General features: G+C 38.7%; 1 protein-coding gene across 1 annotated transcript; it reads right to left on the bottom strand.

Annotated features, from left to right (window-relative positions):
• Positions 1 to 827: 827 nt before the first annotated feature.
• LOC132993818 (TLE family member 5-like) lies at positions 828 to 9,823 on the bottom strand. The gene is made up of 7 exons (XM_061063878.1): positions 9,391 to 9,823; positions 7,129 to 7,226; positions 6,202 to 6,265; positions 5,753 to 5,797; positions 5,608 to 5,670; positions 5,369 to 5,443; positions 828 to 4,379 (listed from the first exon to the last, which is right to left on the bottom strand). Exons 1-7 carry the CDS (start codon positions 9,415 to 9,417, stop codon positions 4,140 to 4,142), a joined length of 612 nt encoding a protein of 203 aa, XP_060919861.1. The 5' UTR covers positions 9,418 to 9,823; the 3' UTR covers positions 828 to 4,139.
• Between the last annotated feature and the right edge of the window lie 5,644 nt (positions 9,824 to 15,467).

Below are 15,467 nucleotides of genomic sequence, written 5' to 3' on the forward strand. Positions count from 1 at the left end.
GAGGTGCTTTAAAATCAGGAAATATCTGTTCAAAGAGCGGTGAATAGATTACCTCTCACCACGGTTCTTCTCACAAGCAGGGAGGATTTTGATGACAAAAGAATGCCAACATTTTTTTTTTTTTGTTGCCAGTCCCATCAACAATCACGTGCACCTCTTTTAGTTTGCAGACGGTTTGGATTTCACTGGCTCTGCTTTAAAATATCCACTGATACTCAGACAGTAGAGGTAAATCAAACTGTGGTATAGCACCCATTTACAACAAATATTATCTAAAGGGTTCATTTTGATTCATGTTTGTATCCACCTAAAATATATCCATTTAATCCATATAGCTAACTGCTGGTGAAAGAGAACTGCTAATGTAATACAATGAAACTCAAATTAAATGCTATTTGACTGGTGAATAAATCTAGGAATATCCGTTCATATCAACAATAAATCTGGCCAATACTGATAGAAACTGGACATGCTAATATCGGACGATTGGCTGGTTAATCGGTCGGGCTCTTAAAGAAATATTGATCAGGGGAACTTAGAAGTTCTTTAGGTAGTGACTCATCTAGTGAGATATTACTCATCAAAAGAGAATTTACTGACGCTTGGTTTTTAATCACACTGTGACACACAAATGAATTTCTTCCCTTAAAATGCTAAACTGTATCTGAGTCAAACCTCATACCACAAAGGCTTTCAAAGTTACAATATAGGAGCGTCAATAAGTCAGTGTTGAAAGGAGCTGGTTGTCCTTTCATGTTGCAGTTGTGTCCTTCACATTGCTTCAGTGTTTTTCTCCACACAGTAACAAATCAAACACAGATAACCCCTCTCAATCACGGCTTTTATTTGTAAGGCACCAGAGAAGCTTCCTTACTGCTAAAAGTTTGATTCATTCTCATTAGAGTACACAGTTTCTTGTTTACATCTTTGATTTTTTATTTTTTTTGCCCCAGGTATCTTAAAATGAGACTGTGTTCATTAGCACATTAAACTGGTTTTGTTTTGCACAAAAAAAAAGGGTCAAACATTTACAAACCTAGAAACAATGTTAAGTGTTACTGCCTACTGGGACTATGGGAGAGAAAACAGGAAAAACGACATGGTATACAACATTGTGCCTCTCGTAATTGTAGGCGTTTAAAGCACACATACAACACCGAATCTTTCATGATACACACACGTTAAAAAGCAGCTTTGAAACATACAAAAATGCTTTAAAAAATATGTATATTGATATATTCATATGTATACAAATTGGCCCTTCACAGCAAAAACAAACACACATACCATTCATATGTCTGAGATTTGCCAAAGGAGGTTTTTCAACAGAGACTGACGTCAGCATCAAGAGTTCTCACACTCGATACATCAAGGTCAAATCTCCAGGGAGGGGGGGCAAATATTCAGGTCCCCAAAAACAAGCACAGCAAATTAAAAAAAAGAGAGAAAGAAAGAGAGCACTGAGCCACAACTTAAGTGCTTTTCAAATTAAAAATAGAGGGGGAAAGGAAGGTTGAAGCTCTGATCTGGGACATGCACAGACTTTAAAAGCTCTGCACAGCACTCACATTATAGTGGAGTCACAGCTGACGCCTGCAGCGTACGGAGGCTCAGCCTACAGACTGGAGAAGAAGATGGAAAGAGATCAGCAGTGACACTGAGGTGAAGAGAATGAGCTGGACCATCTCTGAACACTCAGTAGACGTCAGGGTTGTGAATGTAACTTTAAACTGATGATGAATAAGAGAGCACTGCTGCCCTCTGCTGGATGAAGTATGAATCTCCAAACTAATGTTTCAGCTGCATCCAAACTCCACACTACAGACTAACCACATACATGAGAGACACAGTGACCTGTTCATTTAATATTGAAGAAATTTAAATACTTAGACTAAATGGAATCTTTGCCTATTTCTATATGATCATTTTTATACACCAGTCACTCCTGAAGGGCGGTAGATTGCAGACAAACTGTCAAACAGCATGTTGCTGAAACAGTCTTTTCTATATTTTTCCAGGCCGAAGTATTATTTGAGATGAACATCAGACAGTTAAAATAAAGACCTTACTTAAAAAAAAAAAAAAATCGGAAACAATACTTACACACGTTCAGGACAAGATCAGCAAAGAGATAAATTGTCCTGCTTTGTTCACAGGGATCGTAAATATCTGCTCAGGAGATTTAGACTGAAGTGGCGCTCAATTGTCATCATCATCAAATTCATTAACTCAAATTATTCACCATGTAGTTTGCTTGAAAGTTTTAAGAATTAAAAAAATGGGGATTACAATACTTTCAGACCGTGTCCCCTGAAATCGTTCTCACCTCCTACTGACTAAACATGGAACTGCGTGTTAATCTTTTTAAGGCTTTACTTCAACTGAGAGGACCGACATGTAGAATATTCAAATAAGACTGATTATTATATTTTTTATCATAGAATGTGATAAGGGCTACTATAGGTGTGTTCTAATGTTTCCTTGTAACAGCTGCTAGAGCCTTTTAGATGTTTGTACTGTAGTGTGGAATCGGAGCACAGCTTTGATTTGATCATCTCTAAATGTGAAACCAGGAGAATTGTTGTGCAACAGGAGATGATTATGTGATCATTGGCAAAAAATTGTGAGTGTAAGGATCATGTCTGATGTCTTTTTCCAGAGGGAACATTTTTGACGTTGCTGAAAGAGGTCTGTGTAGCTTCTCAGTCATCCAGGTCAGGGTCAATCAAAGCTTAATCCAAAGGAACTAGACGTGTTGGAAGATCTTGAATTTTAAGGTCTTGAAAACGGTCCAGCAGAGAAAACAAGTCCAGTTGTCTTTGGATTAATCTTGGATTGCTTAAAGAGCTTTAGCAACTCCCCACTGACACACTCTTCATTAAAACAACGTGGAGAGGAATAAAGAGAGGATTTCAATCCCACACAAAGACAGGAAAAATAAAAATAAAACGGTGCATGAGCTGAAGCGTGCTAACGTGCAGAGATACGGTACTCCTACAAGTTTAGATCGTCTGGTTCTGAATTTGGACCCTGTTCTAGTTTGAAAATGTCAATTTTAAGAAAGGGTGAGGGAGGGGCGTGAGCAGGTGGTGGGGTGAAAATATAAAAGGTGCCTTATAAAAAAAACAAAAGTCTAATTACACAAGTGTTTCCTTCTCTCTGATCACATTCAGCACACACACACACACATTTTGGATGTCTAATTAGCCTCTAACTTTGTGAAAACAACATGTTCAAATGAAGCCAAATTTCCTTAGAGCTTAAATTCTCGTCATTTAAGGCGAGTCATGGTCCATGCCACGTAGCGCCCCTAGTAGCAGCAGCAGCAGCTCGGCCTTTGACACACAAAAAAACTCTTAAAGACGAGTGTACTACCGTTGATAATTGTAAGTTTTTAATATAATCTAATCCCATTTTTTGGGGGACTGAGGTACACAGCTAAAAAGGTAGCGCATCCAGTAGTTGGCCTTAAGAGACAAAGAGTGAAACCTCAGGTGGGTTATGTTTGAAGCATTCGAATGAACCTGACATGTAAAATGTCCCTTTAAAAACAACCAGAAATAATTCAGACAACCAGTCAACATTTTTCATTTTGGAGAAAAGGTGATGGGAGCTTTTTGAAGGTAATCAGAGGAGAGGAAGGAGTCAGAGGGAGCTGCTTACAGTGGCAGACACAAAACAACCAGATTGACTAAATAAGGACATTAAAAAAAAAAATCTGATAAGAAAAAAAAGAATAAGAAACCTGTGTGAGGCAGATGCATGTAAGGGGCACTGCTGTTTACTGTCATCTTCAGCTCTCACTCTGAATGGGGAAACATTATCGTAGTTAAGCCTACCAACAGTGGCTTACACTAAAAAAAAAAAAAAGCATCTATTTTAAGTCTAGAAGCCTGAATTGAGTCTATTACCACTAAAAATAAGAACATTTAACTCTCACTCTCCATTCAGCAGTTTTCTTTGTCTGTTCATCCAAAAAGTTTGAACTCTGCTTGTCATCATCCCTGCAGTTACTCTTCTTCATCATCAACAGACAGGCAGCCAGTCTTACATCAATCTCCATTTATAGTTAAAGTTTAACCTTTCTTTTCCTGACACTTTCCACGCTCCCCCTCTCAAACCTTCATCTCGTGTTGACTCTAGTCTGACTTGTCCCCGTCCTCTCCTCGTGGTGCTCTCTCCGCAGCTTCCCGGGCCTTGTCCTCCTTCGCCACCTGGGCCTGGCTGTGTGAGTAGTTGGCCAGGATGGAGGAGAGGGAGAGCAGGCCGGAGCTGGAGGAGACGGCGGGCAGGGAGGGAGGGGTGAGGCCCAGGGGCAGCGGGGTCACAGGCAGGGCCAGCCCCTGCAGCTGGGACAGGTGTTGCACCTGGAGCTGTTGCTGTAAAGACACGCGGCACAAACACGGTGAATGCTGAACAGCTTCTGCTTTGCACTTTTCAATTACTAAGTCACAACTCAGAAAACTTAATGACTGAATGCATGGTGCTATTTGTAAAAAAAAGATTCCCCATTGCACTGCCTTGGATGTGTTTTATCCTGTTAATCTACGGGCTGCCTGTTTTATGACTTGACAAATTAACACTTTGAAGAAATTGTCAAAGAACAACAAACGAACAGTTAGCTAACCTGCACAGTTCTTGTTTAAAATAAAGGTCTTTTCCAAACATAAACATAATGTGTAGTATTGTATAGAATATAGAGTTTGATGAGGGGACTATTTGTGGCCTTACCTTCAACTTTGGAAAAGCATTTATTTATTTATTTTATCTTTATTTTACCAGGTAGTCTCACTGAGATTTGTAATCTCTTTCTCAAGAGAGACCTGGGTATGCCTGTTTCTTGCTGCATTTTCAGAACATGACTTTTTAACACGTCCTGTTTCTAACAACAAGTGATGTATTGAATTTTATCCAAACAAAAAATGGTTCTACTAATTACTCATCTGTATAGACAAGCCTTCCTGAAACATCCTCATCCCTGTGTTTTAGGTTTGATTGAACTTCTTTCACATCATGATTTGTTTTCTGTTTGGAGATTTTTTTTTTAGAAAAAGGAGGTAGTCATACGCACATCATGGAGGTGCAGGGCCGTGCAAAGACAGCCGACTGAGGAAGAAGAAGAAGATAGGCCCGCACACAAAAAGGTTTTAATTCATCACAATCACAACGTGTCGACCAGAGGTCTTCTTCAGCTGGTCATTTTGTTTGTTTTATGCCTGTGTTCAGTACACTCAGTACATGAGGATTTGAGAGTTTGTTGCCCTCTCATCAGAAACTTTGACCCATTTATTTCTCTTAGTACGACACACAGTTCCTCCAATCTCTACCCACTTTCAGAGAGAAGATCGATTACTCTGTTAAAGCTCACCCGTATGATGGAGTTCATCTCAGGGGGCGTGACTTGCTTGGCTCTCTCTATGGCGCCCATGACTTGTTGTTGATGCTGAAACAATTGAAGGGAATTGAGAGTGTTGTTCAATAGTCAACGTCCTTGAATACAACCAGGACGTACATGTAGATAACATAAGAACAATCGATTCAGTTCTCTAGCCTGCATCTTTTCACTCATGCGTCACAATATTCATGAACGCATCGCGGCGTCCTTACCTCTTGTGACAGGTAAGGCAGCACCTGAGCACAGATCCCGTTCAGTCTCTTCACTATTTCAGCCTGAAAACATCAAAGAACAACAAACGTTCACACCTGCATGTCATCAGATCTGGGTGATTCATTGTTGGAGAAAAGCTCCTACCTGTTTGTGCATTTCGATGTTCAACCCGTAGGACATTTCATAGTACTATGAAAACAAAGAGGGAGAAAAGACGAACATTAGACTAACATCTACAGACAAACTCAGAATTCTATTATGTACAGCAGCCAATGACTTTCCTACAGCAAGAGAAAACAAACATGTAGAGGACTGATTAATGGAGGTCTTTGTCATATGATCTGCATTTGATCATTGGCTATAAGAGAGGCTTTGAGAGTGTTCATCTATCGCAGACCACGGGATGTGTGAAGCTGATGAAGCCAGCAAAACACACTTTGGCTCTCACATTTGATATTGACTTTAAAAGTAAGGGGAGAGCATATACACATACACTGGAATATCTGTGCTCATACCGCAGCACTTAGCATCTTTGGTTGCGATCACATTATAATAAATAGAATTAAAAATGTCAAGAGTTAAAGTAAGATTACCATGATATAGTGACGCTGCATCTCTGACTTTTCAGAAGCCAGTTTGTCACACTCCAACTTCAGACTGGGTAGAAGAAGAACAAACATTACAGGTTAGTTTGAGCACAGACAAGATGTATCTCTTGTATCTTCTTTGACAGTTTAGGAGCTATGCTATCCCACAACATGTTTTACTAATGCTTAGCTAGGACTATCACCTCTGGCTTCATATTTTAAATCATGGACAGGAGTTGTATCTTCTCCTCCAATCAACAACTCAGGAAAAAAAAGGCAGAGCAGGATCTACCCAAATATCAAACAGCTTTTGAAGATGTCATTACAATACACAAAGCCTCCTTATGACAGCGGATAAATGATTGTCTTTTTTTAAAAAAGTAAACCAAATTTACCAGATAAGTGAAGAATTTGTAAGAAAGAACGTGTAAAAGAAAAAGAAAAACAAACTTAATTTAAAGTCACATTTACGTAAAGGCTTTTGACACAAAATAAGAAATTGTGAGCATCAACTGCGGCAGGAGTAAGAAAGGAAATTTATACAATTTGAATCCGCTCACTGATTCAATGTTAATGTTTTCCCGTCTTGATACATGATCAGTTCTCTGTGTGCAGAAGTAGAAGAACTACACACACGTTTCTGAATCTTGTTGTCCTTTCTCTGAACGGTCGTTTCCCAGACAAAACACTGAGCACTGCAATCATCTCAATTAAAGTCACTCCTCTTTGTGAGAAGTTTCAAACAGAATGGATACAGAAGTCAAATGTCATCACTGTGTTTTACAAACCAGTCTGATTGATCAGACATGTCTTTATTAGAAACCCTCGACACAAAGGAAGGTAAGTCAAAGCTCAGCTGAGAAGAACAACAGGAAGAGTTTTCTCACATACATCATATTTAGAGATTTTTTTTTTGGAGTGTTGACTTCATACCTGTGGTATTGTGCTTGGAGGAATTGGAACTCATCCTTGATGCGGTCACAGGAGTCAGAAGTGGTGAACTTGAGAGGTTGACTAGACTGAGAGGACCCCTAGTACACAGAAAAGGATCATTTTTTACATTCTCACAGAGTCCAAATTAAACTGAAACCACACTTTGGATTTACAAAGATTGTTTAAACATTTCACAAACAGTCCTGCAATAGCCAGATGTGTGTGTGTGTGTGTGTGTGTGTGTGTGTGCGTTCTGTTGCTAAAAAAAAAAGTGTTTGGGTTTGTTAGGAAACAGAGGTTTGACCTCTGGGATTAACCTTTTGAGAGGATAGCAAGATTGAAAGTCGGCCATGTTTAATTTACAGAACACTACTACTCTATTAACCAGAGCTCTAAATATCTGAAAACAAAGATTTTTCTTCAACATCTGTCTTTAACAAATTGATATTAAACATCTGTCTTTCCACAAGAAAAACACCGGGCGGCTAACTCTTTGCAGGAACGCAGAGTGTGGTGAGTGAGGAACTGTGTTTACAGAAGGAAAGATTAAAGTGTGCCGTGCTGACCATATGTGAGAGGTGTTTAGAGTCTGCATTAGACGTCTGGATGTATAGACTTCACTTAAACCATCAGTCTAAAGCTGTAATCCAGGGTTTATCGTGTGCCTTAAACCTTATTACTCTCTAAATAAGTGGCACGAGGGCAAAAGGTCACCAGTGGGGATTATAGGACAGAGAGGATGGAGTCCATGGTTACACATAAATGCACAGTGCACTCGTACGCTACATAAAGGTAAGTGTTAAAACTATTGATATCTCTATTAATGATGTTAAAGCCAGTGATCTCTATGAACTGCTGTAAAACAACAGCGGCCACTAAAGGTTTGGTAACATGCATTACAGCTGTGTTTCACTGAACTCAAACATTTTAGATGGTACTTTGAGTAAATAATCACTTGATTACATAAAAAACAGAAATAACCAAAATGTCTTCTCAAAATTTAAGAATTAAACTTGGCCCTTCTGGAATATCTGATAGCCAGTCCACTGGAGCTAGATGAGTTAATCCTTTGGGGGATTTACTGCTTTTCTTTGTCATTTGGAATTGTAAATGAAGATTAGTTTTTGGATGTCTTCATTGCTGATTAGACAAAAGAAGCCACCTATTATTTTGGACATATGATACACTAATCCATTAATCCTTAAAATAATCTTGAAGTCGATCAAATTAGTAGAATCAATTTCTTTAGGTTAGTGTGCAGTCGCCCAATTGTGTAAGAAGACACTTCAGGAAACTGTAACATAATTTATTTGTGTTTACTTTTTCTGACATTTTCAATTTCTACCTGATTTATCATCATGTTGATAAAGAACTGAAGATTTGATCACTAATGAAAATAATTCCAGTTCACAGTCTGAGTGTGAGTGCAGAGTTTAACATGAGAAAAGGAGACAGGAAGTTGAGCTCACAGCATTAATAATAAACGATACATAATGGTTCACTTATTGGGGAATTTACAAGTCCATGTTTTCTGGGGCTATCTTCTCATATTTTTGTTATTATTTTTGCAAATACATAAACAAATTTAAAAAAATTAAAGTGTTAGCTGCAGCTGAAATGAATTCACCTCTGTACATTGACTAACATGCAAACTACAGTAATATAACCTGCTATTGTTAAAACATTTAAAGTGTTGATGTGTGGTCGATATCTACGATTTTGTATGGACTTCTTAAACCTCCCTCCTGAAACATGATTCAACTTTTCATTGAGATTTAAATTAAATTTGCAGAGTGTTTTTAAGCTCCACTTGTTAACTTTTATAAATTATAAAGACTTCTATTTCCCAATTAAGTGAAATTGCTCTGTACACATCGGCTGCACCCTTACATTTATGTTTCAGTTCATAAAAGGAAAAGTCTTGTGATTCAAAACATCGCAACATGATTTGCCTTCTTCACACACACAACAATTAAATTAGCTGCCCCCGACGAGCAGCTAGCTGACGACAGCCTCTGTTTTCAGCTTCATTTTTGGTAAAGTAAGTGTTATAGCTAACATATACACGCATTTTAAGTTTTAAACCGCGATATCTACTCTTTAATGACGGTGAAACGTCGAGGGGAAGGTAGAGAGACGCCTGGCTTTGTGAGAATAGCTGACAGCTACGTGCAGCTAGTATCAGCTGGCGGTTGCTACCTAGCATTAGCTTAGCTCAGTGTTTAGTTTCCTACTGGGACAAGTTTCAACCGAACAACTTACCGAGTGCCTTGATTGAGGAAACATCATGTCAGCAGTGTGTTTCGCCTTGTTTCCTTGGTCTACTCGAATTACACGGCCAGCCGGCTAAGCTAACAGGTCCCCAGATATTATTAAATGATAGGAGACGCTATTCGCACTTTGTACTCGGTCATCGTTTAGAATAACGTTAGCTAACGTCAAAGCAGCTCGAGCCGAAGATCGCGTTCTGGTCTCCGCGGTCAGGAAAACTGCTGCCACCGAGGATGAACGGGCTCAAACAAATAAAACGATCTTCAAAAGGAACATCAGGTCTCTTTTTTTTTTTTTCGGAATAACGTTAACGTTATACCTCCCCGGGGAAACCCTGGATGTTGACACATGAGCCCCTGACTTTCCTTTGCTTTGAAGAGAAGAGCAGCATCACCCGGAACACAAACCGAGCGGCGGAGGAGCGGGCGCCCCGTGTGACACAGAGCTGAACTGACCCGCTCTTCAGGAAGCAGGGCCGGCGACAGGGCAGATGGGACCCCGGGGGGCTGGATGTGCAACTAGGCTTCAGTGGCATCCAGGATTGTTCTTTTATTTTATTTTATTTTATTTTTACACATAATTAAACCCCAATCCAAAAATTGCAGTGTCTGCAATCTGGATTATGAATTTGGCTATAGGCCAGACTTTTTTGATTTTCACCTGGTAGGCCTACATCAAGATGTGGCTGCATATTGTAGCCTAGTGCAGTGCTGTTCCAAAACTTAATTAAATAGACATAATACAAAGTTTAGTAAGCTATGTGTCTTGCTGCTATTTATCATACCAAGTCACTTTAATCACTTGTCACTTTATCTTGTCATTCTCTGCAAATACTGTCTCAATTCTCATAGACTGTTTACCTACCTCCCCTCCGGAAAGCGCTACAGGTCTCTTGGCACCAGGACCAGTAGGTTCAGAAGAAATTTTTTCCCTCAGGCTGTCACCCTACTGAACTCCATACCCAAGTGTACTTTGCCCCACCCCCCTCCTCCTCCTCAACCACCCCCCATGGACACTGCAATACTCCTAAATTCTTGACTGTACATTTGTACTTGACTTTACATTGAACACTGCACTTCCTATACTACTTGACTGTATATATAATATCCTATTCCACTTGATATTTATTAGCATATTGTTTATAATGTCCATATTGTAAATATTGTTCATACTGTAACTATCTTATACCCATCAATGCTGCTCTATAATATACCAGTCTTATCTGTATCCTCTGCACCAGCATTCATGTTTGTACTGCACCTTGTTGCTCTTTTGCACGTTCTTTTGGTTAGAACGCCAAAAACATTTCGTTGTCTTTGTACTTGTACTCTGCACAATGACAATAAAGTTGAATCTAATCTAATCTAAAATTCCCCCCAGTTAACATCATTCATTTTGTACTGTATACCCCCTGTTTTTATTTTTATTTGTATTTATCTTATCTATTCTGTTTAATGTGTATTTTTGAGCTTTCTTGTCTGTGCTGCTGTAACGCCTGAATTTCCCCTCTGGGGATCAAAAAAGTATTATCCTATCCTGTCCTAAAAATAGTTTTTTTTTTTTTTTTTTTACTTTTATACCATGAGAGTATTTTAGAGCATTTTCTATTTACTCTTACTTTGAAAGAATGTGAATTCGAAACTACTTACCCATTCTCTTAAAAAGAGATACATCTGCTTAAGTAAATCTGCGTGCGTATAACACTCCTTGGTCACTTTCTATCTGTCATTCAAGACAGAAAAGGTTTGAGAACCACTGTGTTAAGGCCTATTTAGTTTCCAGTTCATTATGGTATTTCAAAAACCTGGTCAAGACTTAAATTTGAGAAAGCCAGAACATTCAAGCGCCTCAGGGAAGGACCGTATCAAGGCTTTGGACCCTGACTCTTCTTGCTTTGAGACAGCAGCCCTAACCGGAACACCACAGTCCTATCTGGGACTGCTCATCTGTTTTAGTTACACTTTCCCTTAACCTCTTGCTTTGAGGCCAAGCATGGTCCATTCTCCAGTCAGCTGAAGAAAGCACGTCCTATCCCCACAAGGGGATGGCCCTGTCCAGGATTTGAACCAAGAGCCAGCTTGATTTAAGGCAGCAGTGCTAACCACCACACTAATGTGCCAACTTGCATAGCTCACTGAAGTGCCAACTTGCATGACCCGCCTCATTCTAACATTATCGAGTAGAATTTCTTAACTGCTGTCCAAAGTGATGATCCGGTGCAACGGGGGTGGGGGGGGGGGGGGGGGGGGGGGGGGGGCTCTGTCATGTAGACTTCTATTTCAGTACTTGTGTTGTGAAAAAGGATATCCTGTCACAAGTGGTGCAGTTTTTCATAAAACTAAATGTATTTGACCTCATCTTAAAATCCAAATACCTACAGTATATATAATACAGTTTGTTTTTATCATTACAATCCTTTACATTCTTCAAGCTAAACTCATCCTGCAGAGAAGTTGAGAGTTTTTATTGTTGTTGTTGCTTTAAATGATCATCAGAAAGCCAATTAGTTTACATTGTAAATTCCTCTGAAGGCCCTCTTTGTAAGTTTTATTTACATAAACCCAGAGGTGCAGTGCAGGGTATGCGCAGGTATATGGAGTATACCTACTTATTGTTCAGTCTCCATAGGCCAGGGCATACCCACTTCTAAACCTCTTCTTATTCACATTATTCAGTAGTATGCTGCAATTTGTTTTTTTCCTAGGACTGTGAAGGGACAATGTAGTTGTCTAAGCCTGCAGTCTGTTTTTCCAAATTATTATAACTTGCTCTTCTTCTGCATTTTTTTGTTAATTTCATAACAATACCTACTCCCTTAAGTTAAGCAGCAGAAGTAGTGTTTACATGTAAATACAAAAGGCCTTTTTGTAAGTGAATTAAATATGCAAAAGTAGTTTTACTTAGTTTTCTTCAGGCACCACTACACCACTGCATAAACCTCTGGCTAGTTCTACTGCCGACCCAACACAGATATCAAGTATACAGCAAGATCATCCATCAAGGGCAGCAGACCATGCTCACCGTCAACAGGGGTTCGATATGCACAGACGCATGGATTCTGGACAATCAGAGCCTTAAAAAGGATGAAAATCTTAAGCTCCCATTTAAATGTATTTTTCTTCTGAAATTACATTTTAAGACCTTTTCAAAATCAAATTTGTGATGAAGAAATGTATACTTACAGACACAGGATCTTTGCTGTACAGTCAAACACATCTGAATATTTTCAAGTTTAAAGCATGCAGAATCATAAAAGCAACTCAGACACACCGTGAGCAAGTATAGGAACAAATTTATTTCAATTTAAAACAGATACCTTGTCATTATGTTTCTCTTAGAAGGCGGCAATGATCATAAGTCATGTTCATGTTTGAATGAGGATCAGGCAACAGTGGTTGAAACAAATACATGAAAACACATAAAAAAATATGGCAAGAGTTATGTAAATCAATAATTGATAATAACCAACTGATCGAACCCCCCTTCATCAAGGGCTCTGCTTCAATGAAAACATCAAAGCCCTCACTTTCAACACAAAATAAACAGCACATGCAATTATAATTACAGTTTCTTAAAAAAACAGCAGATTATCTTTTAAATCTTCAATCTTAAATACAGAATAAAGTCTTTGTGTGTACTTAATCATCTATTTTTTTTAGTCTCCGGTGTGTTTTACTTAAAAAGTGGGAGGGGTGGGGGTGGGGGGTGGGGGACCATCTCAGGTGTGGTCCTTTGATGACCACAGCGTTGGCACTTAGAGAGAGCCTGGCTCTAGAGAGAGTGGGGTTGGCACACTCAATATAATACATCATTTACATTTGGTTTACATACAAAATAAAGAAAAAAGAAAAGAAAACGTCAATTTCATACACTACTACACAATTGACCTTCAGGTTTCATTGGAGTGAAGAAAAAAATCAATCAAGTGGTCCTTAAAAAAACAGTGTAATGGTAATGTTTAGTTATCAAAGAGCAAAGGAATAACACAACATTAGGGGGGAAAAGATTGAAGTTTAGAGTATGCAACAAGTCCCCACTGGTCTACGAGAGATACGTTTGATTCCACTTAGTCAATCAACAAGCCAACAGGAAGTGACATCACACAACCACTGCCACCCAGAAGGCAACAAAGCAAGCTCTGAAAACCTTTAGAAAAAAAGGGGGCCATCTTTCTCTATTCAAGGCATGAAAGGCAATAAATAATTGTAGTAAAATACCAATCTCAACTCTCTGCACTGGTCACTGCTCAAAACAGTCACAAAAAAAAGAAAAGAACGGGTAGTTTCATAAAGTCTGCTTTGCCTCTCTTCAGCTAAAATCTAACTATTATTAGTGTAAAAAAAAAAATTGAAAAAAAATCACACACTGTGCAAATAAGAGTGTTGTAGTGAAAACCCAATCGGGTCACACTGCACTGGACTTTGCTAAAAAACTGTCACGGATAACAAAAAAACAAGAAGTTTCCTACAGCCTTGCCTCGCCTCTATCAAGCTCATATATAATGTAGAGATTAAATGTGTCATGAAAAAAAAAAAATACTGTGCAAATAAGGTAGGTGTAGTGAAACAATTATCATCGCTTAAAAACTGCCATGAAGTAAAGAATGAAGAGTTTCAGAGGGACTGCCTCTCGCCTTTCTCCAGCTCGCATATGAATATTGAGATTACATGTTTTAAATACAACACACTGTGCAACACAGGGCTGCTAACACACAACCAAACCCTAACTAACAACCAGTCAGCCCTTAAACCATGTGCTAGAGTTGTAGTGTCAAGTCTAATAATACAACATGGCTCGTAACCATTCAGTGAGCTGCACTCAACACACAGTATCAACACTACTGATTAATACTTGGGTATCCATACCGGTGTCACTTCAAGCTAGCATCCTGGCCCTATTTGAGACAGCAGTCTAATAATGGTTGGCTGTCTGCTTCTCCACTCAGGGTTCATGTTGTTTTCAGCAGACGAAATGGCAGTTCAGGACAATATAGGTTTAACATTTTTATATAATATATATATATATATATGATTGCCCCATTTACTTTGATAGTGTTCAAACTGTTGACTGATTTCAAGATATTGAGGTTTTTTTTTGATTGATTCCCTGTCTTCTTGGCAGCCTTTGGTTTCCATTAATCAAAGAAGAGCTCCTTTCAAAGTGACATGAACACAGACTGGTGAAAACTGGTCTCAGTCTTAAGGTGGCAGTCATCAGGTACGGCAGATTGTTTATCAGAGCTGGTATCAAACCGATTTAGCATTCAGGTAAATGACCTGACATAATCAATTCCAAATTATCTGAAGTTGTTTTTTTTTTGTACGTCTCATTGTACAATGTATTCGACTTTTTTTGGTTACGACATGCCTCTGATGTAGCTTTTAGCACGTTAGCAATCCCAATACAACCCAAAAATAAAATGATTTCAGTGAGTTCTATAAAGTGTAGCGTACAGGTAAAGCATTTTGTGTTGCAAAAAAAAAAAAAAAAACAGGACATCAAATTCAGTTTACATTACATTGGTTTGCCCTGTAAATCTGGTTGAATAACACAAAGCAGTTTTCAAATGTTATGACAGCAGACAGCTTTTTAAATCTTGTATTTTAGAGCCAAATGAATCGCTAAACCAACAAAGTTTTAAAGCAGCCGCCGCTCGATGATTACCTCTGTATCGTATGTGCAATGATGCATGACAAAAAAAACAAACAAGAAAAACATTTACTTCGGTTCAGATCTTCTCCAAGAATCAAACTGAATTTGAATCAAGTTACATATCAAAACTCTCTGGCATGAATGGAAACCAACAGGTACCACGGAGTATTAGATCATAAACTTGGAAAAATAACTGAACTAAAATAAGATATTTGTAGTTAATGGATTAAAACATGCAAAGTCATCATGAGCATGGTCATTACTTGGCTATCAGCTAGAGGTCAAATACTTGGGAAAACATGCAATACTTGTCCTGGTAGTAGTGTATTTTAGTGATGGGTATAAAGGGTACACTTTAATACCAAAAGAGAAGTTGTGAAGGTTTGAGAGCCAGACACTGGGTACATTTAAGTCAC

Source organism: Labrus mixtus, chromosome 18, assembly GCF_963584025.1.
Source record: "Labrus mixtus chromosome 18, fLabMix1.1, whole genome shotgun sequence".
Lineage (NCBI taxonomy): Eukaryota > Metazoa > Chordata > Actinopteri > Labriformes > Labridae > Labrus > Labrus mixtus.

Excerpts from the sequence above, each read along its gene's own strand:
- LOC132993818 (XM_061063878.1), bottom strand. The coding sequence starts at position 9,417 with ATGATGTTTCCTCAATCAAGGCACTCG. Across the intron at positions 5,798-6,201 it reads TGCAGCGTCACTATATCATG|TACTATGAAATGTCCTACGG; the intron begins GTAATCTTACTT and ends TTGTTTTCATAG. Across the intron at positions 5,444-5,607 it reads TGCCTTACCTGTCACAAGAG|CATCAACAACAAGTCATGGG; the intron begins GTAAGGACGCCG and ends CAATTGTTTCAG.